The sequence below is a fragment of the Neopsephotus bourkii genome, unplaced genomic scaffold, assembly GCF_033783945.1.
Source record: "Neopsephotus bourkii isolate Nb327-2 ecotype Australia unplaced genomic scaffold, CSIRO-AGI_Nbou_v1 NB_1053, whole genome shotgun sequence".
Lineage (NCBI taxonomy): Eukaryota > Metazoa > Chordata > Aves > Psittaciformes > Psittacidae > Neopsephotus > Neopsephotus bourkii.
The window spans coordinates 810,806-835,111 of record NW_026901542.1 but is presented as its reverse complement, the minus strand read 5'-3'; the positions used below and the strand labels follow the sequence as shown (position 1 = coordinate 835,111).

General features: G+C 40.7%; 2 protein-coding genes across 4 annotated transcripts; one reads left to right on the top strand and one right to left on the bottom strand.

Annotated features, from left to right (window-relative positions):
- Positions 1 to 496: 496 nt before the first annotated feature.
- THAP5 (THAP domain containing 5) lies at positions 497 to 7,599 on the bottom strand. Of its 2 annotated transcripts, none has more exons than XM_061361126.1 (3): positions 7,460 to 7,599; positions 3,422 to 3,611; positions 497 to 1,603 (listed from the first exon to the last, which is right to left on the bottom strand). In XM_061361126.1, exons 1-3 carry the CDS (start codon positions 7,540 to 7,542, stop codon positions 644 to 646), a joined length of 1,233 nt encoding a protein of 410 aa, XP_061217110.1. In that variant the 5' UTR covers positions 7,543 to 7,599; the 3' UTR covers positions 497 to 643. The 2 variants fall into 2 exon arrangements, with proteins under 2 accessions (XP_061217110.1, XP_061217111.1); XM_061361127.1 differs by lacking the exon at positions 7,460 to 7,599 and adding an exon at positions 4,669 to 4,679.
- Positions 7,600 to 7,766: 167 nt separating this feature from the next.
- On the top strand, positions 7,767 to 17,264 carry DNAJB9 (DnaJ heat shock protein family (Hsp40) member B9). 2 transcript variants are annotated; one of them, XM_061361168.1, is made up of 3 exons: positions 7,767 to 7,852; positions 11,395 to 11,622; positions 13,068 to 17,264. In XM_061361168.1, the coding sequence occupies exons 2-3, from the start codon at positions 11,406 to 11,408 to the stop codon at positions 13,496 to 13,498; spliced, it is 648 nt and encodes a 215-aa protein (XP_061217152.1). In that variant the 5' UTR covers positions 7,767 to 7,852; positions 11,395 to 11,405; the 3' UTR covers positions 13,499 to 17,264. The 2 variants fall into 2 exon arrangements, with proteins under 2 accessions (XP_061217152.1, XP_061217153.1); XM_061361169.1 differs by lacking the exon at positions 7,767 to 7,852 and adding an exon at positions 10,577 to 10,927.
- Positions 17,265 to 24,306: the final 7,042 nt, after the last annotated feature.

Sequence of the window (24,306 nt, the reverse complement as noted above, 5' to 3'; positions counted from 1 at the left end):
AACAAAAATAACACTATTTAAGATTGTTGTTTCCACCTGAGCTGAATAATGCCACTCCCCAAAAGGGAGATGGACCTGCTCACTGTAACAATATTCTTAAAGAATGTTTGTTTCTAGAACTAAATGAAACACCTTTTATTGCAGAAACAATTTTAATAAGGTCAAAGTGTACAACAAACTATCAGAACATACGTTAGATGAACAGAAAATTACACAGCAATTGTGGCCTCTCTGGACAATGAGTATTATTTAACTCCTTACTCAGAAGAAAAATGGAACACTTTTTTTCTTTAAACAACAGTTTTACGATTTTCCATCCTACACTTCTTCTGTCCATTGTACTACTGCAACAAAAGCTGGAGTTGCATGTTTCAGAGGAGCCTGCAGTTAGAAAGGTTTAAGTTATCTTTACTTGATTTATGTATTTCTTAATAAAACTTTAACAGCTTTAATACTTTTTTAAAGCTTACTTGCAAGTTATGTTTTACAGGCAGTTTTGACAGTGGTTGATGTAACATTTTAAGGAATATCTGCTATTCACATAATTTGCATTAGATGCTTAAAATACCATGAATGAAAAAAAAACTTTATCCAAAAGGTCAAAGAGGCTAAAAAGATACTTTAGAACCATCATTAAAAACCTTTACTGTAACACTGTCACTTCAAGTGTTGTAAAACAGTTTTGTACAATCCCCTGCTTTTCTTCAGAAAGCAGGTTTTCTTGCTTCAGTTGTCCAACAAGAGCTTCCAAGGACCTCGGTCTCCCCAAAGTTTCTACCTCCTGCATTTCAAGTAGGGTTATCTTAGAGTGGAGCTTTGGAATTTTTTGCCAAAGGAGATCTCTGTCTATGCCTTGTTTGCAGTACGAATGCTCATTTTGTAATACTTCATTACCATCATATGCATTCATATACACAGATGTATCTGTTTCTGTCTCCTCTATGTCAAGTAACTCTGGCTTAACAGGCAGAAAAGAACTATTCACCATTTCAGGCTCTTCTGAACTCTCAGCTGGCACAATAATAGCAATGACAGATTCTTCACTTCCACTGAACTGTTCTATAGTTTGTGCCATTGTACTCAGTAAAACCGTGCTTTCACTTGTTGGCTGTCCTTCAACAGAGCATCTTACAATATAAGAGTTAGGATTTTCAATTGCATAGTCAGTAACTGAACCTAAAGCATTTTTCAGCGATGAATTCAAGTAGTCAGGGTCTGTAAATTGCAAGACTGCAGCTGCACAGCCTGCTGGATCCTCTACAGACGTATGAACACTAGTAGTTTCCATGCTCTGAACTGCTGCTGCCATTAGGACAGGATCAGGTTGATGCTTATGATGCGTAGATGAACTATCAAGAACAACACTGTCTGCCTGAAAGTCTTCTCCATTTTGAAGCTGCAGTTTTCGAATTTGTAAAGGTTTACTCAATGCAGTTGAACAAACTACTGCTTTTTCATCTATGTTTTCTGCAAGTACAGGATTTTTCTTTGGTGTACAAGGTTTAAGTGGTACAATCACTTCCTCTGACACTACATTTTTATTTGTTTCTTCTGGGTCTTCTTTCTTTCTCTCCTGTGGGCTTTTTTGAGAAGAAACTTTTTCCTAAATAAAAATAACACAAAAACAACCAGCCTGTAACTACAAATTCACTTGAGCATAAAAAAATTGGGCAAATCTCATTCTATAGCACGGCACTGCATAAGGAGTAATTCAGATGAACACCGTTTTAAAATTATATAAGAGACCCAAAAATTCATGTAAGCACCTTCTACAACTTTTGCTTCAGGTCCTAGATGTTAAATACTATATTAAAGCTCTAAAGGAAATAATACTTTTTTCTTTTTTCAAACTTTTAAGGAACTTTACTGGTTTACAGGAGTCATCATTATTTTAAAAGCACCTGAAAATAATTGGCTATGCAAATGTGTCTGACAAAGACTGGCAAGCATCTCCTATTACCACCTGAAACATTCTATTAAATATATGTATATAAAATATGCACAGTACAAGATTTTTGCATTAAAGATGCAACAATGTTGTTTTAGAAGGATATAGCAAAATTTCAGTCATGCAGCCTAACCCAAACAGAACTTAACAACAAAAAAAAAATCATGAACACAGGCTTGCACAATAGTGAAACACATTCACGTACAACACCACAAGATGATTTTTAAATAAGCAGTGAAATGCTTACAACTAAACCCTGCACTTCATTAAAAAAAAAAACAACAAAACTTTTTTTTTTGGATGCGTAGAAATCTTAGCAGAAGGATCAATTTTTACAGAAGAGGGGTGGTTTGAAACTTACCTTTTTTCAGCCACCTTATTTCCGTTCTTCTCTCCCCCCCAATAAACTACATCATCACATGATTAGATTTCAGATCAGTATTCAAAAAAGCTTTTTAGTATGTGAAATGAAAAAAAAAATAAACTAACAGTCAGTGTCTTGGTGTTGTTTTTTTTTCTAATAAGCTTCATTATGAACAGTCAAAGCTGCAGAACTTGTACTCCTGTTAGGCCTTTGTACTAAAACACAAACCCCCAAATCCCCAGAACAAAAAAGGACAAGGAGTAAGTTTAACTTCACTCATGCCAGTGTACTGGGTTTGTGCTTTAAGGTTTGGTAGTGGGGGCTACAGGGGTGGCTTCTGTAGCCAGCTCCGAGATGGACCCATTTCTGGCCAGTGCTAAGCCCATCAGCAATGGTGGTAGTGCCCCTGTGATAACATAGCTAAGAAGGGGAAAAAAACCCTTTGCAACCACCTGTGGCTGGAAAGAGGAGTGAGAATATATGGGAGAAATATCTCTACAGAAACCAAGGTCAGTGCAGAAGGAGGTGCTCCAGGTGCTGGAACAGAGATTAGTAATAAATTCATTTTCCCCAAGCCAAGTCTGCTTTGCCCATAACAGTATCTGGTGAGTGATCTCTCCCTGCCCTCATCTCAACCTGAAAGCCTTTTGTCACATTTTTCCTCACTTATCCAGCTGAGGAGGCTGAATGACTTTGATGGCACCTGGTGTCCAGGTGCACCACAGTCATGAAGGGGGGGGACGATGACATCAAACACCCAACAAAAAAAACCTACAGCAAAAATAGGAGAAGGGAAAAAGCCCCCAACACAAAACAAAAACAAAAAAAACACCCCACAACCCAAACCTAAATCCAAACAACAAACAGAAGGGTGGTAGGGGAAGAAACGGGCCAAGGGGACAGGCTAAAAAAACAGATAATGATGGAAAAGAAAAAGATAATTGGCAACCAGGAAATATTATCATCCAAATAATTGGATATCTTGAAAATGGGTGTGAATCTTATTTTTACATAAAATATGAATATAGTACAGATAATGAGAACACCTGTATGGCATCAATAGTTGATTAGCTTTGTACTACAATTTCAAAAAGATAGGAGTATGTTACCTCATCTTCTGGGGAAGAGAAAATTGTTGGTACAGCAGTATGCTTCAAGTATCGTATACCCCATCGCACATCAAGGGAATCGGGGGTGAAATGATCGCTGCACAGAAGCTGGTGCTTACTTGGAGTCCACGCATCTCGTTTCATATTCCGCAACCATTTCTCAAGTCTCTCTTTATCATGAAGTGGAAACCTTTTGCAAAGCAATTGAAACAAACAAACGAACAAAAATTAAAAATGTTATTTTTGTTTCTTTATTTTTTCCAAATAAAGAATACCTCATTGTTCCTTACAAGGTAGCCTTTCCTTACAAAAATATAAAAATAAGGCTTTTGAAAAAGAATTTAAATATCACATGCTTATCAGGATGCCACTTTCATGTTAATCCAGGTCTGACTTTCATTTTATAAATAGTATTTGTAGGGCTTTTTTTTTTGTCTCACTAGACACAAGTGGTAACAAAACCTTTTGTTGCTATAATACCTGTCATATCCAAATTATCAGATAATCTGAAGTATGTGAATATTTCCAGTGCTAGATTTAATTTCTGCTCAAATAGCAAATACACACAAATGCAATGCACTTCTGTATCTTGTGTTTTAGCAAGTAATCTTTTGTACAGTACTGAGAGCCCACATGGTATTATATAACCCATAATTAACTTCACAACCATCTAACCTACTTGAAAAGGAAAATGAAGTGTATGCATATTCATAGATCAAAAAAATTGATTTTGAAAATATACTCAAAAGGCCAAACACTGACAAGGGAAAGAGAACTAAATTAAAAGAAAGTGGGCAAAATGTGTAATTTACTCAGTGAATCACAATATACAAAGGGAAGTTAAATGCTCACTATGATGCATGCACAGTGAAGCAGTTATAGCAATAGTAACATGAGCATTGAGACCACTCTTGGCTCTCTTCTCTTCCCAGACAGATATCAGGGCATTTGAAATCTGCTTACAGATTTTTCTGCTGCACATCAAGTTTATTTTAACTCTACCATGTAACAAATGGAAGTGAAGCATTTTTAACTCAATTTCCCTTCCCTTAAATCTTTTTTCCTTTCAATTAACAATGATTTATTTTGGTTACCATGCATTTATGGAACTCTAATGCACAAAAAATAAAATAAAAATCAGCTCTGCAGTGAGGTATTCCCATACAACAGAAGCTTGGGAGAGAGCCTGGCGCACTGTGTCACTCAAATCCTCTGAAAAGCAACAGTTAGGCAGCTTCTTGACAAACCCTAGATCCTCTCAAATCTGAAGCTGCAGGTCTCCTGGTGGTTTAAACCCAGCCAGACAGCTCATTCACTCACTCCCCCACCCCTTCTTGCCCTCCCCCTACTCCCAGAGGGACGAAGAGGAGAACCAAAAAGAATGCAGCTCCCACGGGTTGAGATAAGAACAGTTTAGTAACTAAGGTATAACACAAATCACTACTGCTACCACCAATAATAGTAATGATAAAGGAAATAAGGGAAGAGAACACAACACCTCAGCACTAGCTGACCCATAACTCACCCCTCCAAGCCCGACCAAGCACTGACTGATACCTCCTCCAACCCCACAGTCCTAGCCCTTCCAGGTAACTCTCCCTTACATCCTGGGCATGACATGCTGTGGTATGGAATACTTCTTTGGTCATTTGGTCTGCTGTCTCTGTTCCCCGCTTCCCTTCCTGCAGAGCAGAGGCTCACAAAGTCCTTGTCCAACCAAAACATAATTTTTAAGCGTTCCCAGGCTGAAAGTCAAAACACAGCACTGCACCAGCTACCAAAAGGAGAAAAAATGACTGCTACTGCTAAAACCAGGACAGTCAGTTTGGGTCAGGTGTCCTGTCTCTGCTTCCTCCCGGCTTCCCCTCCTCCCTGGCAGAGCATGAGGCTCACAAAGTCCTTGGCCAGACCAAAACAGCATTGTTATCAGCTCTGTTCCCAGGCCGAAAATCAAAACACAGCACTGCACCAGCTACTGAGAAGGAGAAAAATGACTGCTACTGCTGAACCCAGGACACCTCCAAAAGCAACATATGGCAATGACACTCTCACATAGGCTCCCAGTGCTCCAAAACTACAAACTTGGCTGATTTTGAGAGAAAGACACCCGAGATTCAGAGGATAAATGTGCATGTCTTTACCCCTTCCCCAATCTTTTGAACTTATTGCCATTTGAGTTTTCAAGTTACCGAGGAAACAGAGGAAGCTTTTCATGCATCTGTCTCTGAGTATCTGCAAGAATGCAAGGATCACTGCTGGCATGAACACAATAACCTCTGAAGGTTAGAGGCTCTGGTTTTCCAAATCCTGCCTACTTAGATCATGTACATGCAACAGCAGCACTGCATACATTACACGGCATGCCCCATGAGTAACAGAGCTTAGCCTGGGATGTTACTATACAGAGGTCCAAAAAGGCTCTCAGTAAGAGGATGTCTTCTTTCAATCGAAGATCATGTCACCAAACACACCCCCTCCACAAGGTCTTGAGAACATCTACCACCATTACTCTTGCAATGCAGCACTCGCTGCTTTCCCAAGTCAGCCAGCTTCACACAAGAAACAAAATAATCTGTAGTGAGGGACAATGGCTCATCCCCAAAATTATTATTTTAGCTTCAGGGCGACTTCACCAAAACCTGCTCCTGCTTCAGTACCCCCTCACGCATCAAAAGAATCTGCTCCATAAATCAAATCTCAGCACCCCTTCTTCAGGACCTCAGCAGCACAATTCAATGGCTAGATGAAACAGCTGTGGTTTTGCAGTCATCTTTACACTGATGCCATACATCTGCATATAAATAAGTATTAGCACGTAAATGTGTTTTGATCATCCATGTGGCATTCGCATTCTCTAAAACTATTTCCCCCCATTTTCGTGGTTGTTTTAGAATGAATCACGTATTAAGAGACTTAACAGAAAAAAGAGCTTTTTCTTCAATTTAAGCTAAAATCCGTTTCAAAGCAGTCTTCCTGCATAGCCTTCCTGATGATGGCATAACATTGACTACTTAGCAACTGAGACAAAACTGAAACAAAAGGTTTGAGGTCTAAACTTTATTAAAACAGATTTTGAGGCTAGTTGTGAAACTTACTCCATTTTTACTTTAATGCTACAAAAAAACTTTTGTTGACAAATTCTCATCACACTTTTGTTCAACAGAAACACATTAATATTTAGCTACCTGCACAGTGCTCCTCTCAAGTTTGGTAAACAGTTTTTAACTCACTGTTCTGGGACTCAGGATCTGGGAAACAACAGCCGCTTAACTGCATCAGTACACGGGTTACTAGGGGCCTGGAATGGTGACTTATCGATTAGGTGGCTGGATAGTACCATTTAGACACCATAAACTGCTTTTTGGCAACCAAGCTAGTTAGCTTCCAGCTAGCTTAGCAGCCTCTAAACAGATCAGCAGTACCGCTGTTTGCAAGCTAATAATCCTAGTGGGAATATTTAAATTCAAAGAACCAATGTCTGTTTATTTTCCTACTCTGCAGGGTCCTTAGCTTGGCTTGCAAGCTGTTAGACGCAGGATACCCGGCTGCCTTACCATTAAGCCAACACGTCCACGAATGCCTGCCCTGCTGAAACACCCCTACCACAAAGGCAGCCACACTTCAGAAAACCAGTGTACCGGTGCTACTTAGCTCTAACACTAAACAGCCTCACGATTATAAGCGTAAATGTCGAATCTCTTCAGTTTTCACTTCCCAGATACTCGCACCTATTCAAGAGCCTTTCCATACTGTTGCATCCCCCCTCCCACCAGGAAGCGCTGGCAGCCTTCGTGGGGGGCAGTTAAATGCTCAACCTGTCGACCAGTTTGCCCTGCGCCTTTTCTTCCTCCCCAGAGACGACAGCACCAAGCAGGGTTCAGAGGCGCCCGCCAGCCCCTAGAGTTACTTCTCGGCCATTTACCCGCTGCTCTCCCCGGCTCCTGAGGGGCCGCTGCGGGCCTCGCCTCACCCGAGGTCTGCCCCTTTGGCGCGAAGCAGGCCAAGGGCCAGCCCCCACACCGCTACGCACGCACTCACGGGTAGAAGCTGAGCTTGCTCCGATCCCTGGCGCTCTGCCCGCCCCGGTTCTTGCAGGTGGACGCAGCGCAGTACCGCGGCATAGCGGCACGGCGCGCCCCAGGCGGTGGGCGGAACCATCCGCTCAGCGGGGGCACGGAGGGAGGATTCCCGCGAGCAGAGGCAATAACCCCTCCCACCACCCCGCGTCAGGGGAGGAAGTCCCGCCCAGTGGCGGCGCCGGCGTGTTTGCGTCACGTGGGGCTGAGCAGCCAATGGCGTAGCGCTTCGTGTAGGAATCGCTGTCGGGGCGCGGGGGAAGGTCTGCGCGCGCGCTTTCGTGCGCTGGGCGGGAGTGGCGGTTGGTCCGCTGAGGGGCGGCGGGCGCGCTGGCGGCGCTGAGCGGGGTCTGAGGTGAGCGGCGCGGCGGGACCCGGCCCGCCTCCGGTGGGGACAGGGGCGGCCGCTGCCGGAAGGCTTGGGGAAGGCGCGGGGGAGCTGGAGGGAAGGCGGAGGGGCCGGAGAGGTGCGGGTGCGCCGGAGCGGCTGGGGGAGGGAGTTGGGGATACTGGGGGCTGGCTTGGTGGGTGTATTTGTTCTCCGGCGTCTCATTTCTCTATGGGCCCATTTGCTGTGATCTTGCCCAAGCCTGGCTGGCTCGGAGGTGGGTGAGAGTCGTTCACTGTCGCTGTTGTCGTGTGCCGAGCCCTGGCTCGGCCTCGCTATGTGGCTCGGCTCTGGTGAGGTTCTTTAGGTCTGGCTAGGGAGGATGATGCTGGGGAAGGCTGTTTCGTTTCCTTATTCTTAAGAGCAAGACTCAGGAGCCTTCTGCTACTTTTGCTTTCGGGTCAGTGTAGGGGAAGCCAGGAAAAGTACAAGCCATGATGTTTGTCAGCCTTTCATGTGGGTGGCTGTGTACTTGGCGATTTGCTTACTCATTGGGTTTAGTCGTGATATGAGAACCAGTGGAAGGCTTTGGTAACTTTTTTAGTTCCAATAAGTTGTTTGCGAAAATAATTGACATTAGGATTCCACTAGGTAGTGCGTCACAGTTCCTGTGATCAGAGTAGTAGTGACTGTGGGTTTTCTGAGTACGTAAAACTTCATGAATATAAGCATTTACCTAGCATCTGCTAATTACTTTCAGAGAGGAGTGGAATGGGGCGTTTGCGTTGCCAGATGGAAGTGGATCCTTATTTTCTATGTGTAACATGTTTTCTTCCAGGGGTATCATCATTAAACACCAATTCATTGTATAGCTATTCATAATATTGAAAAAACTGATGAAGAACTGTGATACTTTTGATAAATATTAGACAGTATACTTCTTATACCAAGCTGAATACCAATTGAGATCTGTAACTTCTTACCTAACAGCGTTAAGTAGTTAACCTGTATTAATAAAATCTCTAACTTTATTGATAGATGTGCCTAAATAAATGGAGTTTGTCATAGTTGCTAGGAAAGACTGTAGTGACATGAGCTTTTTGTCCGGAATTATATAGAATTTAATGAATTCTGAAATGTTTTAAGCAACTACTGTGCATAGCCTGGGAAGTTAAACACTGACCCTTTTCTGTTGAGAAACTGAGGGAGAAGAGGCAGAAGTAGAACAAGTGTTTAAAAGAGATTTTATTTTGAAAGGGGTTGTGAAAATAGTTAGGGGAGGTGGGGTGGAAGTTAGGCATTTAGCATGTTAACAGCAATTCTAAGATGCTGATAGATAGATGAGATACTTATTTGCTTAAACGTAAATTGAATAATTGATTATAGTGTCTTACTATGTCTTCCTGATACCCTTATAAGTTTAAATTGCTGCTTTTATTGGAGTGTCAGTTATATTTGATTTTCATTTACACTTCCTTTTACTCTTGAGTTTTACTGAATTGTTCAAGGGCAGCATTAAACCTGTTTACATTATTTAAAAAAAACCAACCAAACAACAAACCAGTGAAACTGAATTACTGATTTATTTTTTTTTTAAATATGCTTTAGAAATCCAAATAAAACTAGGAGCAGTATATCATAGAACTGCATTACAGAAATCCTAGTGTAAAAGTGCAGAAAAGGGAAAACTTAGGTGTAATTAATTACCAGGAATAATAGATGTGGAGAAGGTTGGGCAAAAAAACCCAACAACCTTCAAACCAGTGACTTGATGTTCTCTGGCTCTTGGGGGTTTTAAAAGAGGATTTGGCTCAAGAATGGACATCAGCTGCTCTTTTTAGCTCTTTTCAGTGTTTAATAGGAGAAGTGGGGAGTTTAGCCTTAGGAGAATGCAGCAGGTGATTATACAAGTGTGATGCAGATGTGGGGAAATGAAGTTAAATAAAAACAATCTCATATGTGAGATGAAGGCATAAATCTATATCTATAAAGCAGAGACAGGAAGAAAGCCCCAGAAGTGTGAAAGGGTGTGAACGTACAGGGTTCTTACTGTCCAAGTGGCAAAGTTTCAGGTTAGTGAAATGGCGAGAGAAGGCACATGGAAGAGCCTTGGAAAGGCTTGAGCTAAAAATATGCCTGGTATCATGCACGAAGAGTATTGAAGGTAGCTGTTCGTTTGGTATCAAAATACACTGATTGAAATACAGTTTGTTTCAACTGCTGCTCCTTAACACTTGCTATCATGCAGGCTGCTAGCCAAAGAAATGCTTAGGGTGTCATGGGTACTTATGAGCTGTTTGCCCTTGGCTCACAATGTTCATTTTAGCCCCCTGACCTACTTATTAGAGATGGTATTTTTTTTTCCATTTTTAGTGGTTGGGTGTTAATTTTCTTTAGAGGATATGGACTTTCCTATTAAAGACTTAATTGTCTTGTGTACCTGGTATTCAAAGGGTTAGAACTCTGGGTGAAAAATAGTTGGGCCACACAGAGTCTAAAAGTATTCTGACTTTAATGGTGCTCAGACTGTGAGGTTAGCTTATTCAACTTTCAGGAAAGTAATGCCATTCATCTCTTTAGTTTGTATTTATGGTACACTTGAATCGGTGTAATCTGGTGAGCGAGATGTGTTATTTCTGGTACATTCAGGGCCTTGTTGGGCATCCTGCTGGCCAGGTGACAACTTTTAATTACTGTTGAAGCTGCTTGTCTTGTCTAGAAAAATTTTATTTTTTTTTTTTTTTAGTTCAGACATTGACAGTGTCGTATGTAAACCCTTATATGCAGTGGTATTTATCAGATGAATTCTGTAATATCAAAGAAATGGTAGGTGTTTTTATTTATAGTATAATCTAATATGAAAGTAAGCTAAGCCCAACCCATTGTAAAGTAAATGTGCCTACTTGACTGACCTCTGTACTCTAAGTGAGGGTTTTATTTATCATGATCACCTTAGGTCATTTAAATGACCTTTTGAAGCTGAGCATGAGTGTCTTGATAGTCTTGTCTTCCTGTGCCTCACAGTTGATCTCTGGACTACTTGTGTTTTCAAGTTCTTATTATTGCACAAGATAATCATTGAATTGGTTTTCCAGTATTGAGGTTTGGGTTTTTTTTGTTGTTTGCTTTTTTGTTTGTTTGTTTTTTTTTTGCAACTTGGGCTTAATTTAGATAGAGCTACTGCATTTATGGTGCTAAAATCTGAGGATTAGTTTAAAGCTAATTCAGGTATTCCAGTATGAACTGTTTGATACAGTGAAATATATTACATATTTACTTCAACAGCTCGGTGGGAGAATGCACACTTAATGGTAGGTGTAAAACAAAGGTGAACGCTGGAGTGTGCTTGTTATGCATGTGAAAAGTGAATTCACAGTATTTTCATTTACATGATCTGTGATTATGAAACCAAAGGAATGGAGGTTAACGTGTGAAATAGCATGTTTACATGTCTGTCACTGAGTGACTTATGGAACATGCAGGTCTTCTCCCAGCCTATAGTTGCACCTTTAAATGATTGTGGAATGTGAATTAACATGCTCTTCAAGTATATTTCTTTCTCTTTCTAGGAACTAGAGAAATGGCCACTACACAGTCTGTCTTCACATTTGCTCTCTGCATTTTAATGATAACCGAATTAATACTGGCTACAGAAAGCTATTATGATATCTTAGGAGTTCCAAAAACTGCATCTGACCGCCAGATCAAGAAGGCGTTTCACAAGTTGGCTATGAAATACCACCCAGACAAAAATAAGAGTCCTGGTGCAGAAGCAAAATTTAGAGAAATTGCTGAAGGTAATATATGCTAACCTTAGTCTTAACAGCTTGCATCTGTGGGCAAATGTGGCAACTTACATATATTCTGCATTTGCTGAATAAGAAGTAAAAAGTGTTGTTTTTCCTTATTCTACTTCTGTGCTGTCAAATGTCCAGCATTGGTATCTGATTTGTTTCTGTGACTTCACATGTAGGCAGGCCTTTTACACAGCTTGTTTGTTGCTGGTTTTTAGGCTGTTTGGCTTATGTGTCTAGTCAAAAAATACCTGGTGGTAGGACAACTGTAGCCCTAGGAGGTTAATTCTTGTCTTTTGATCTGCCTAGTAAGATCCAGCTCAGGATTACTAGGTCTTCAGGGGGACCTAATAGCAGTGTTCCAGTAACAGCGGGGAGATGAAGAACACAGCAGGGTGCTTCAGTGGTTCATGGTGGGAGCACAAGAGACTACAGGTGCAAGAAGTTCAGAGTGGTTATAAACAAAAACTTTTTCACCTTGAGGATAGGCCATCATTGGAGCAGGTTGCTTAGAAAGGTTGTGCAGTCTCCAACCTTGGAGATTTTTCAGGCATGAGTGGGTAAAGCTCTGAGTAACCAAGTCTGGTCTCATAAATAACCTTACTTTGAGCAAGTGGCTGGAGATGAGATCTTCTGAGGTCACTTCCAACCTGAATTATCCTGGGATCCTAGAAATACACCATTCGTAAGTGTTTAGTGATAAATACAATGCTGGAAGCAAATAATAAAGATTAGAAAAAGACTTGCTAAAAGATGAGCTGTTCCCGTTTCTGCTCCCCATAGGCTCTCTTATAAGTCTGTGTTTGTAGTACTCCTGACTAATAAGCGATTTCTGGGGTTTACCTTCTTGCCTGCAGAAGAGTTCTTTTGAAAAAGTTTTTATTTGAAAGATAAAGGGGAGGAATGATCTTGTTATTTACTACAGCTGTTAGCACTGATTACAGGAGGAACTGGGAGCTCTTAAGTGTTGAAGTGTATGGAGTAATTGACAGCCTTTGACAGATGAGAAAATGGAAGCGTTTAAAATACTTAATGTTATCAGAATGGGTATATTATCTGTCAGTTTCTGCTATAGAGCACCAATAACCATAGTTCTGGACCCAAGACTGAATGGAAACTGTTCCATTTCATTTATATCCAATCACAAAATCTGGGTTTATTGTTGAGCTTTTGAAAAACTGAATATTTGGGCATAGGGGAAATTAATTCCCTTTATCTCCTTGACGTTTGTCTTGTTGCTTAGTTGTAACTGCAGTGTAGCTAGAACTTCCTGGCTGGAAAATAGTTTTGCAGATGCTGCACTGTTTTTCTGACTTTTGTAGGAATGCAGGCATTTGTTGCACAGAGTTCCTAACTCGTCCTCTCTCCTTCAGTCTTTTGTTTTGTTGTTTTTTTAATTGGAAATGTAAATAAACTTTTTTCTTTTTTTTTTTTTTTCCTGGAAACAGCATATGAAACATTATCAGATGAGAACAAACGAAGAGAATATGATCAGTTTGGCCGTCATGGAGGACAAGGGAATAACGGAAGCCCATACCGTCAGTCATTTAATTTCAACTTTGATGACCTGTTCAAAGACTTTGATATCTTTAGTCAAAACTCACGGTCAAAAAAGCACTTTGAAAATCACTTCCAGAGTCATCGGGAAGCTCACAACCGGCAAAGACGTTCTTTCCAAGAGTTCTCCTTTGGAGGTGGACTGTTTGATGATGTGTTTGAGAACATGGAAAAAATGTTTTCGTTTAGTGACTTTGAAAATGCACACCGACACGCCGTGAGAACTGATTCCAGGTTTCACGGATCCAGCAAGCACTGCAGGACTGTCACTCAGAGACGAGGAAACATGGTGACCACATACACAGACTGTTCAGGACAGTAGTGTTTCCTTTCTTTTCATCTCTTCTTCCAACATCTTCATGATCTTTCTTAACTTTGTCCTAACATGGAAAAAAAAATCTTAACTATTCTAAAAAAAAACACTTAACTGCAATAAAGAAATTGTAGATGAAACTAATCTTCAGAATAGAAACAATGTATGTTTGGGAAGTAAATGTCTCAGTAACTACTTAAAATGGGGGAGAAATAATCTCACAGGACAGAAAATGCTATGGATTTGAGTTTAGTAAATACTTTCTGTAATTTTGAACTTCAACACAAGTATTTCTAATTTCAGAAATGTAATATAATTTTTTCATGTATGCCAGTTCAGGACTGTTTAAGTTACTGGTGCATGGATTTCAGCAGAGGAGATGATACTTTAATTTTGAAGTGCTGCTTTTTCTTTATCACGTCCTTCCAAGTTTGCACTTGCAGTTTTTACCCGATAAGGACTTACTGTGCAAGTTAGATAATTTACACAAAATAGCAGCAGAAATATGACTTACCTGGGTCCTTTTTACTCTTTGTCTTTGTACAGCGTTGCAAATGTATTAATGAAAAAAATACTTTCTAAAGCTGGAAAATAACAAGAGAGAATGTTAAGATTGTGCTTTGCCTAGGAGAGTGATATAGTAATTAACTTTTATTTACAAATAGCCTTTCATTGGCCTGAAAGATCTTAAGATTTGAATAACCCCAGACTTACTTAAGGGATATTTGTGCATATAAGCTTGTGTGCACACAAAGCCTTTTTTTGTTTGTTTGCTTGTTTTCCTTCCAACATACAAATATCTTTCAAACAGGTTTGGAAGAGCACACCGAAAATGCTCTTTGTTTTATGCTTATTACATTACCATGTGTGCAGTGTTGTTTCTGTAGCTCAGTTTATTGAACTTAAATACTCCTCTGTGTTTTTGTGAACTTTAACAAGACAAGGTTGCCTGCAGATTTCTAGTGTTTCTGGAAGGGTCTAAATAAAAAATAGATTTTTTTTTTTATTGACAGATTTATTACCTGTCATCAGGAATTTTTCAGCACTGTGATTTGAAAGGTGAATTTTTAGCATAAACACATAGTAAAAGTGGAAATTACAATTGTATTTACCTGATGCCTTGTGGTGCTGCAGTCTGCTAATAGGGACAGGACTAAATGGGCATAAGTTTCAGCACCATGGAGATGAATGACCCCTATAAACTATTTAAAACTACAAAAGAAAGCAAACAAGAAAAACCTGAATATTCTAACTGATGTCAACCAAAAAGTTCCATTTATTTCTTAACTAGTAGTACAGGTTTATGATTGTAAATTGCTTCCTCTTAATAAGATTACTGTCACCCACATATTAACATCTCTGTAGAATTATGCCCTAAAAATTTGCCTTTCAGCTTGATTGCATGAGCAAAATGAGCATTTTAAACAGCAGTGTTCTACCTAGACTTTGAGTTCTTAATATCCTTACCAAAAGAGGTTTAACCCTTTACTTCTTGGATGAATATTGAAAGCTGCCTATTTGCTAAGTAACCTTCCCCAAGGGGTACGTAGTATTGCTTGTTCAGTTTTCACTCACTAAATACTTGGAATGGATTGTTGCATTATGTTAAGTGCTTTTCCTTTTCCATGTTCTCCTTTATTTATTAATAGACTAATACCTCATATATGGTCTTTATAAAAAGCCAGTAATTTGTGCAACGTTATTGGAATGTGCAATATTCTTTAGTAGGAAAGTGCTGGAGTGTGTTTATTTCCACCCTTTTTCAATGTAAGTAGAGATTTTTAGTTTCTTCTTTATGATTAATATATGATTCAACCAAAAGTTGTAATTCATGTAGATTTCTGCTTTTTTTTCTTTAATGTACTCCATCAGTCCTGTGCATGAATCAGATGATCTGTCTGATTCATATCATATGGGCATCCCATTGAACAAATTAGAACTTAATGTTCTGAATTGCTTTCTTTCACAAAGTATTTTTAAGTGGGCATTTCTGTATGCATTTGAGGAGAATTGTTCATGCTGGTAAAACTCGGGAAGGACGTGGCCTTTAGTATTAAATGTAAGAGTATTAGTGAATGTCCTTCAGGGATAATGACTGCTGGAACATAGAGGTGGGAGGCAACTCTAGAAGCAGGATGCAAAGGTAAAATGTTAATACCTACCTTAGTCTAGTGAACATTTTCTTAACTGAAGGGGAAAAAAACCTTGAAACATCAGGATAAGCAGTTCTTAAGCATGAGAGAATGAATATTTAAATTCCTACTACAACCAAACCACTGACTTCTCCAAACATGTTTTTTTTCCACTTAATGAAGTTGGGTCAGTTCTGTAATCCTTAAGCAGAGGAATAAAAGATAAAATGAGCACTGTAGGAAACACAGCCACTCCCAAAATTAAGTTTAAGTCACTACGAGTTCACTGCCTTTCAGGCTTAGCTTTCAGTTAAAAATCAAGGGTTCTTGCCTGCTTCTAGGCTAGCTTCCTCTCTTTAAGGGTGTTCCAAGCTTTATTCGTACAAAGTGTACTTGTTTTCCATAACTCTTTAATGTCAAAGTATGAAACTGATGGTAAAACAATAGGGTTACTAGTTTTTTAGCAGATAGTACCTTAGAAAGACTTCTAGCTAGCCTATTTTTATCTGCTTCCATATTAGTTCTCTGAATTTCTTCTCATAGGTAAACCAACTTCATATTATTCTTGTGGCTTCTGCAAGTGACCTTTCTGCTGCTTTGGTGGTTGATCCAAGGTGAAATCCAAAGGAGAGCCTTTTGCTAGTGTTGTAGTCTGATGTGTGGCTGTCTGTGTGACTTTCTGTGATGGATATGCTTTGAACAGAATTTAGCTGAAGAAGGGCCACAAAAATGATCAGATGAATGGAATACCTCTCTAATGAGAACAGGGTGAGAGAGCTGGGGTTGTTCAGCCTGGACAAGTGAAGACTCCAGGGAGACTTTATTGTGGCCTTTCAGTTCTTAATAGGGGCCTGTAAGAAAGGTGGTGACAGACTTTTTAGCAGGGCCTGTTGCAATTGGATGAAGGGTAATGGTTTTAAACTAAAATAGGGGAGATTCAGGTTGCACTTGATAAAAAAAAATCTTTACAATGAGTGTGGTAAAATACTGGTACATGTTGCCCAGAGAGGTGGTGGATGCACCATCCCTGGCGACATTCAAGGCCAGGCTGGATGTGGTTCTGAGCAACTTGATCTAGTTGAAGATGTCCCTGCTCATTGCAGGGGGGTTGAACTCGATAACCTTTGAAGGTCCCTTCCAACTCAACCTTTATGATTCTATAAGTTCAGGCAGGCTTTCCTCAGGCATCAACCTTCAGTTCCACAGCTGTCAGAGCACAGGCTGGCAAAGCATGATGTGCTTCTCACTTATTCAGAGCTCTTGCACATTCTTTGCCTATTTATAGTGTTTGCTTCATGGCAGGCTCTCCAGTGGAAGCCCTGACATAACCCTATGACACCCCTGACTTACAAGGGCCATCTTTGATCTCCAAATCTTGTGAAAAGACCTATCAAAACCTATTACTTTTTCTTTGTAGTGTGAGGGTGAAAAATACGATTCTTTGTGATTTGTTGAAAGGCATTTGTGCATATGTAACTCCAAATGGTTGAGTTTCTAAAACCTTACCAAAAACCTCAGTTGCTTTTTCATGTTTGTTTTTTTTTTCCATTATACTTTTGAAACACAATATCTGGTGGAGATAAAAGTACTGTAAATGTAATTAGGGTGCCATTACATTAAATGTGAGAATTGTTTGTGTGTGATGTCTTTTTTTTTTCTTTTTATTTTTTCTGCAAGACCTACATTGAAGCCAAATTCAAGTGGGTTCTGTGGCACTTGTGTCTTGTGGAATATTTTGACTACTGCATCTTCCCTGAATGGGATGAGGGGGTTTGCAGGGAGAAGGGTTCAAAGAAGCTGGCTTAATTTTGCCTGGTTTGTATTTTATTTTATTTTTTTTTTAGGGGTGTTGGGAATGTGTTCATTCAATTCAGGCCTGTTCATTCAGTTTATTATGCCTGTAAGCCAAGCAAATAAAAAAGCCTGTGCAAAAGGTAGGTTTTCTGCAAGGCAATAGGTGCAAGAGCTGAAAGCTTTCAGCTGCTGGGTCTCTCCCTGTGCTCTGGCTGCTCCCCTGAGACATGGATGAACAGGATGACCACTGCTAACTGGCCTGGATTGCCACTAGACTGCAGGTGCTGAAGCCAAGGTTAAAATGCTGTTGTATGGACTTGAAAGTTGACTGCACCTTGCTTGGAGGTTCTTGTTTTCTGGGTCTAACCCTTAGAAGGTGGAGGGTATGAAAGTTTTGGGGTTCAGTATGTCTGGTTAGGCTGTTTCTCATCAGAACAGTCTTCCCTGGAACTTTGGCAAACCTGCTGTCTTAAAAGCGCAAAACCAGGTTTTGAGGACTAAATGTGTTGGAGAAAGTGGAAGATCTATTTTTTTTTATGCTGAGTTGTGTGGTTTGGGTTTTGGTTTTTTTGGGTTTTTTCATTATTTAGAAATTGAAAACACCACAGAGGTGTCTGTTGGACTTGAAACAAAAGTCCTGTGTAGAGTATACCTTGACTGTGCTCTGTACAGGTCTGACTTCAGAATAAAATGCTGTTCAGGGAATCATTTGGCTGTGGTGGCTGATGTTGGGCCCAACCAGTCTGCCTTCAGTGATTCACACAGCCCTGCCACCTGCTCTCTGTAGTATGGGCACCTGCTGCTTCAGGGACTAGACAGAGACCAGCTTTGTAGATGACTTAGCAGTTGTGGTATCAGTTGGCTGGCAGTCAGTACCAGGGTGAGTCTGAATCAGCCTTAGGTTAAGGCTGCCACTCATCCTTGATTCCAGTTTGCTTAAAACATGCCCCCAAGAACTGCTTTGAAGTAAGGTACTCCAAAGTTTAGGCACAGGGGGAAATGACATTTTATATATGGCGTGTTACCTATGAAGCAGTGGTGTTTGATTCAGCAGTATTAATTTTAAGAGCTATGGTGACACTGAAATGAACATTAGTGCTAGTGTTCCTACTGTGGTTGCAGTCACACCAGAAGGTGCTGTGGTGGAGCTGAGGTCCCTTGGGATGGCTGTGGTATTCTGTTGAGACTTAGAGGCAATAGCTGGAGGTGGTGGACCATCTTTCCCAAACAGTTCTGGGGCAGTCCACCAAGGAATGAATGTACACATGTGTCCTGGATTCAGCAGTAGCAGTCATTTTTCTCCTCGGTAGCTGGTGCAGTGCTGTGTTTTGACTTTCGCCCTGGGAACAGAGCTGATAATGATGTTTTGGTCTGGCCAAGGACTTTGTGAGCCTCGTGCTCTGCCAGGGAGGAGGGGAAGCCGGGAGGAAGCAGAGATAGGACACCTGACCCAAACTGACCAAAGAGGTATTCCATACCACAGCACGTCATGCCCAGGATGTAACTGGGAGTTAATCGGAAGGACAGGGGGTTCTTCTGGGTCAGACTCGTTTTCTGGCGGGTGATATTGAACTTTCTCTTATCATTGTTAGTGGTAGCGGTGGTGATTTGTGTTGTACATTGGTTGCTGGACTGTTCTTATCTCAACCCGTGGGATTTGCATTCTTTTGATTATTCCTCCCCATCCCTTCGGGAGTGGGGAAGGAGGGAGCCCCTGCGGGGGGGGCCATGCAGGCCTTGACTGCTTTCAGCCTGGCACCACTCACTGGGAGTGAGTGCATAAACTGTCTGGATGGGGTTAAACCATGACAACATGGTATCAACATATAAGTGTATATTCATAGGTTTTGGTTTTGTGTTTTTTTTTTTCTTGGGGGGGATATTTATGTTTTTATTTATTTTCCTTTGTGTTGCAGGTCTGTTGAGGGTGTGAGTTGTGTATTTCTCAAGGCTAGCAAAAACCCCAACACTTCTCAAAAGTATCCATGAGCAGAAAAAGAGAGGTGCCTGACCTGTTTTTGCTGATGCCTGCTCTCCAGCACAGGCAGTGAGGAAGGGGGGCTGGCAGTAACCCTAAGTAGTGCCTGTGAGAGCGCAAGCCTGACCTCAGGGCTGCTTACTCCAAGTTCCAAGTGGAGGAACTGTGGGTGGCATACGTCTGTAAGCCAGAAGCACAAGCAGAAACAGTTACAGGCTGGCTGTAGAGGAACTGAAGGAAATGCTTGCAGTGATTACTCGGCTCTGATGGTTCAACCAGGTTTTTATGTCACAGCACCCCTCACTGCATGAGGATGTCACCCTCTACCCTGGGACTTCTCCAGGAAGTAGTCAGGATGGAAATAAGTGTTTCTGTTTTAACTGTTGATCGAGACCTAGATGAAATATTTGTATGACCCTTTTCTCCAGGTAAGGCTGCCTGGTTAGGGAGCGTGTGCTAGTAGTGGGAACTTGGGCTGGCTCCAGAGAAAGACCAGGAACTGTGGAAGATCCAGGGGGGACATAAACACTGTTGGCGTAGTTTGTCTACCAAAACACGAATCCCCTGCAATGCAAAATGGAGCACTGTTTTAATAATATGATCTGTGAGGCAGGCAGTGTATAGAGAGTTCTGGTGTGACTTCAGGGATTATTACAGATGTGCTGCAGGGTATAAGATGAGCTGCAGGATAGTGTCCTCAGCCTGATCTGGGGTGTGGAGGGTAGAGTATTGTTTCAGAGCCTGGAACATCTGCTGCTGAGGGTGAATGAGGTCAGCCTGCTCCAGAAGTGCAGAATATTGAGTAATCCACTTACCATGGGGCTATGCCTGTGTTGCTGTCTGCTGAAACTTCAGTTTCCAGTTTCACATCAGACCCTCTTGCTAGGCACCACTAGTTACTAGAATTTTGTCTAGACATGAGGAAGAATACACTTTGAGTGGTTACTTGTTGGTGATATTGCCATCATCTGTGATTCATCTCCCACTGACATGGGAGCAAATGAGTTAAATGTGAAATGAGAAAGAGGAAGTGAGTCTTGTCTGAGGGCTCCCACTTGAGTTTAATCCACTGCCTTTAAGCCCTGATGGTAATGCTGAGCATTCAGAATTCCAGCTGAGGAAGAATTTCTACCCAAATTCCTTACTGAATCCAAACATTCTTTTCATTCAGTCTTTCTACTTTAATATGTAAATTGGTGACATGAATGTTTTAACATAATATGGGTCTTTGACCGGCCAGACAAGCTAACACACGCTTGGGCTGATGGTTCTGCTACCTCTTGGTAACTCAGACCTAGAGACAGACGGGGAGGCAGGGCAGAGGGAGTACTGCTAGGATCAGCATGCAGATGTTATCACTTGTGCACTTATATATGAAAACAGTACCTGTGCGGGTGCAGCATATATACATAGAGCTTGCTTCTGCAGCAACTGAATGCAAAATGAGGCTTGTTGGTAGAAGTGTTACTAATATCAAGAAACACATTGTTTCCTCCTATTCTTAACACCCCTCTTCTTACACTCCCTCTTGTTGCTGTCAGGGCTCTACTCTGCTCCAGTCCTCCTTTTCCCACTTGGCAATGGCTATAGTTACTACGTTTCTAATTGCCTGTCAATTTACTTCAGTCCCTGCATGCGCAACAGATTTTGCAACCCAATGCAATTTTTTGAAACTGTACAAACCATTTCAGTGCAACCTAGTTTCTTCCTGTCTGTGTTTCCCCATATGTGCCAAGTGCACAGCATGGGGTTTTATATGGGTTTTCTGCTTCTGTTCTTTCTGTGGAAGGACAAATTGATACCCAATCTTGCATAAAGCGAGACAGGTGCTGACAGATGATATCTTGCAGAAAATCTGCTGATATAAATTTAACCTACAAGTGTTTTAGAAAAAAAAATCAAAAAGTTGACCTGTCAGGATGAATTTCCGTCTGATCAGCGCTTTGCGGGATGACCTTGCAGTTCCAAAATACAATCTAACCCTCACAGGCCCCCCCAAAAATCCCAAGCCCCCTACCTCGGTGAGTGTGTAGACTAACTTGAGCAGGGTAACTGTTGTTTTCTCTTGCAGCATTTCTTCTGTGTTGAGGGAAACGGAACTTTCAACACATGATAAATCACAGAATGGTTTGAGTTTCAAAGGACCTTAAAGATTATCTCGTGTCACTCCTTTACCCCCCCCCAGGGACGCCTTCCTCTAGACCAGGCACAAAATTAAAAATCAGACTTAAAAACACAAATGATTTGAACCATCAGTAGGAGATACTGGAATAAAAAGACTGGAGCACTTAGACCTCCATAGGTAGCTTTAAACTCGCTGATTATTTCAACATACTGGCACACAACAAAAGGGAGATACGGCTCTTAATGAAGTTATCCCCTTGTCAGCTAATTTTTATTAACTGTTTCTAAGTGCTGTTTTAAGTCGGCCAGATACAAGGGGTTTGGAACAACTTACATGTCCTTCACTAGCTGTGAGAATGCAAGCAGTTGCTATGAGTTATCGCTGCTCAGACCCACAGTAACTTATTAGATGCTCATAATTCAGTCATGCATTTGAGCTCTGACCTTGGGTTACTCATGGTTACATAAATAATCTGAGATAGGCCCATGAGGAGAGACCAGATTTCTTGGCTCCTAATATTGTATCCTTATCATGAGGTTATTCTGACTCCAGTCAATTAAGTCATTTCTCCCTAATCAGTGTCAAATTAACATGTGGCATCAGGCAATGTTTTTGGCTGTATTACAAACACATCCTGCATATGCAATACTTTTATTGAAATACCTTTCTTCTATTGTGGTGAAGGTGGATAAGCAACTACCCAGGTTTTGTGTTGATAGTACTGTATCTTTATCATGTGTGGATCTTTAGTGGAGAAGACATAGGTAGTTATTTTCACATCTGTGGATTTACCAGTAATTCAATCAGTCTGTGTATTAAAAAGGATGTGGATGGTAAAAAACCTGCAAAAGTAACAGGACTGTATGTTTGAAAAAAAGGTGGTTCATGCCATAAAGAATGAGCAAGCATGGAGAATGGGCAGTTTGTCACAGAGCATCACAGCTGCCCGATAAACAGTCTCGATGTGCCAGGGAGAGTGCATTTGAAAGGGGGAATATGACTACATTATTGCCTTTATATGCTGCAGGAATCATGTGGATACACATTATTTATGCCTGTATGTGCCATTTCCAGTAGGTGGCCAACTGCACTTCACACTGACTTAAGTACTATAAAATAACAACTGTCACAGCTCATGAGAACCACAGTCCATTCTAACAATATCATAAATCTGTTTACTTGCTGGCCATGAAGCCTAAGGACCACAGAAACACTACATTGCACAGCAGTACTCCCCTGTGAAATAAACAAGCCATCCTTCAGTCGATTTTTGTAAGCCATACAATTTTTTTAAGGGAAATTATGCAAATTAGGTATTACAAATATACAAATCAGGCTCAGAAAATATATTGGTGACCTAACACATTCTAGAAACGCTGGCTTTTTTCCTCTGAACATGTTTTATGGTTTTACTCCATTTCAAATCCCCCCAAACCAGCAAGCAAACATGTAAGCATGTACCCAAAATGGTGACTCTGGGATTATTCTGTTGTAAAAGGAAAAAACAAATAACCTCTAAATTTTGATTGCATCAAAAATGTGAAAGAACAGCTGTAAGACTGATCTCTTCACAGTTATTTCTTGTATAAGTCAATTAGCAATATCAGTGAATATTGTAACTTCCTGTGAATATAGTGGTGTCCTAGGGAACATAGCCTGTCATATTTGCTAAGTGATCTGTACAGCTCTATGAATCTAAAGTACACATAAACCAATATTAAAAACTTGAAAGTGTAAAGGACACGATTTATGGCTTGAGGAGGATAGAACTGTGGAAAAATTACTTGAGTTAGGTATTTTCCCTGTACAGGGTTCTCAGATGCATCTTTTATAACACACTGAAACTAATAACTTAGCGATGCTGTGTCAAATTTATCTTGTATTTATTGCAAGGCAAGTAATTCTGATGCTTCAGTTCTTATGTTTTTGAGAAACTTTTGAGAAGCTTGGATGATTGAACAACGTGTCAAACGGAATTGAAAGTAGAGGATTGTAAGATGATGTTCATGGGGTAAAATGAAAAAAAAAAAAAAAGAGTACCTAGATTTCACCATTAGCATTAACAGGACCTTGTAGTTGTAGGGAACAGGTCCAGGAAAATACCAGCTCTGTGCTTAAGAGCAATGAGCAAAGCAAACCAGATTTTAGGAAGGAGTGAACAAGAAAGAGAACCCAATATATATGCCGCCATATAGATATATGGTTTACCTATCCCTTGACTACTGTGGCCAGTTCTGAGCTGCTTATGGACATTGTTAGAACTGGAAGGGATTTGGAAAACGGCAGCAAGGATAATTAGATTAGGAAAGGTCTGTGTACAAGGATTGACAGAGCAGATTAGCACTCTTCACCCTTGGGAGAAGTGGCTATGAGTTAGATACATAGAGGCCTACAGAATCATTAGTGGTAATGAGGTAATGAATAGGGATTGACTGTTCCCTGGCTTTTGGACTACAAGGACCAGTCAGTTCCAGGAAAGTAAGAAAAAACTAGCAGTTCTCCATGCAAGAGAAAAAAACCCAAATATATGGATTAAAAAAAAAAAAAAAATCTCAGGAAAGATACTTGAAATTCAGATCCCCTTATGTAATTGATCTTCACTTCTACTTGGTTGTTTTTATGAAGCCTAGGGATTGTTCAGGGACATCTGGGGTTGTTTTTACTTACTGTTATACAAACTCATACATGCGTAAGAATACACACAGGAGTGCCTTGTGGTTGCTGTCAGGTCTTCTAGTTATTGCGCAACACTTGTGTCTAGATCTCTGTGTGCTGAGCTGTAAGCACA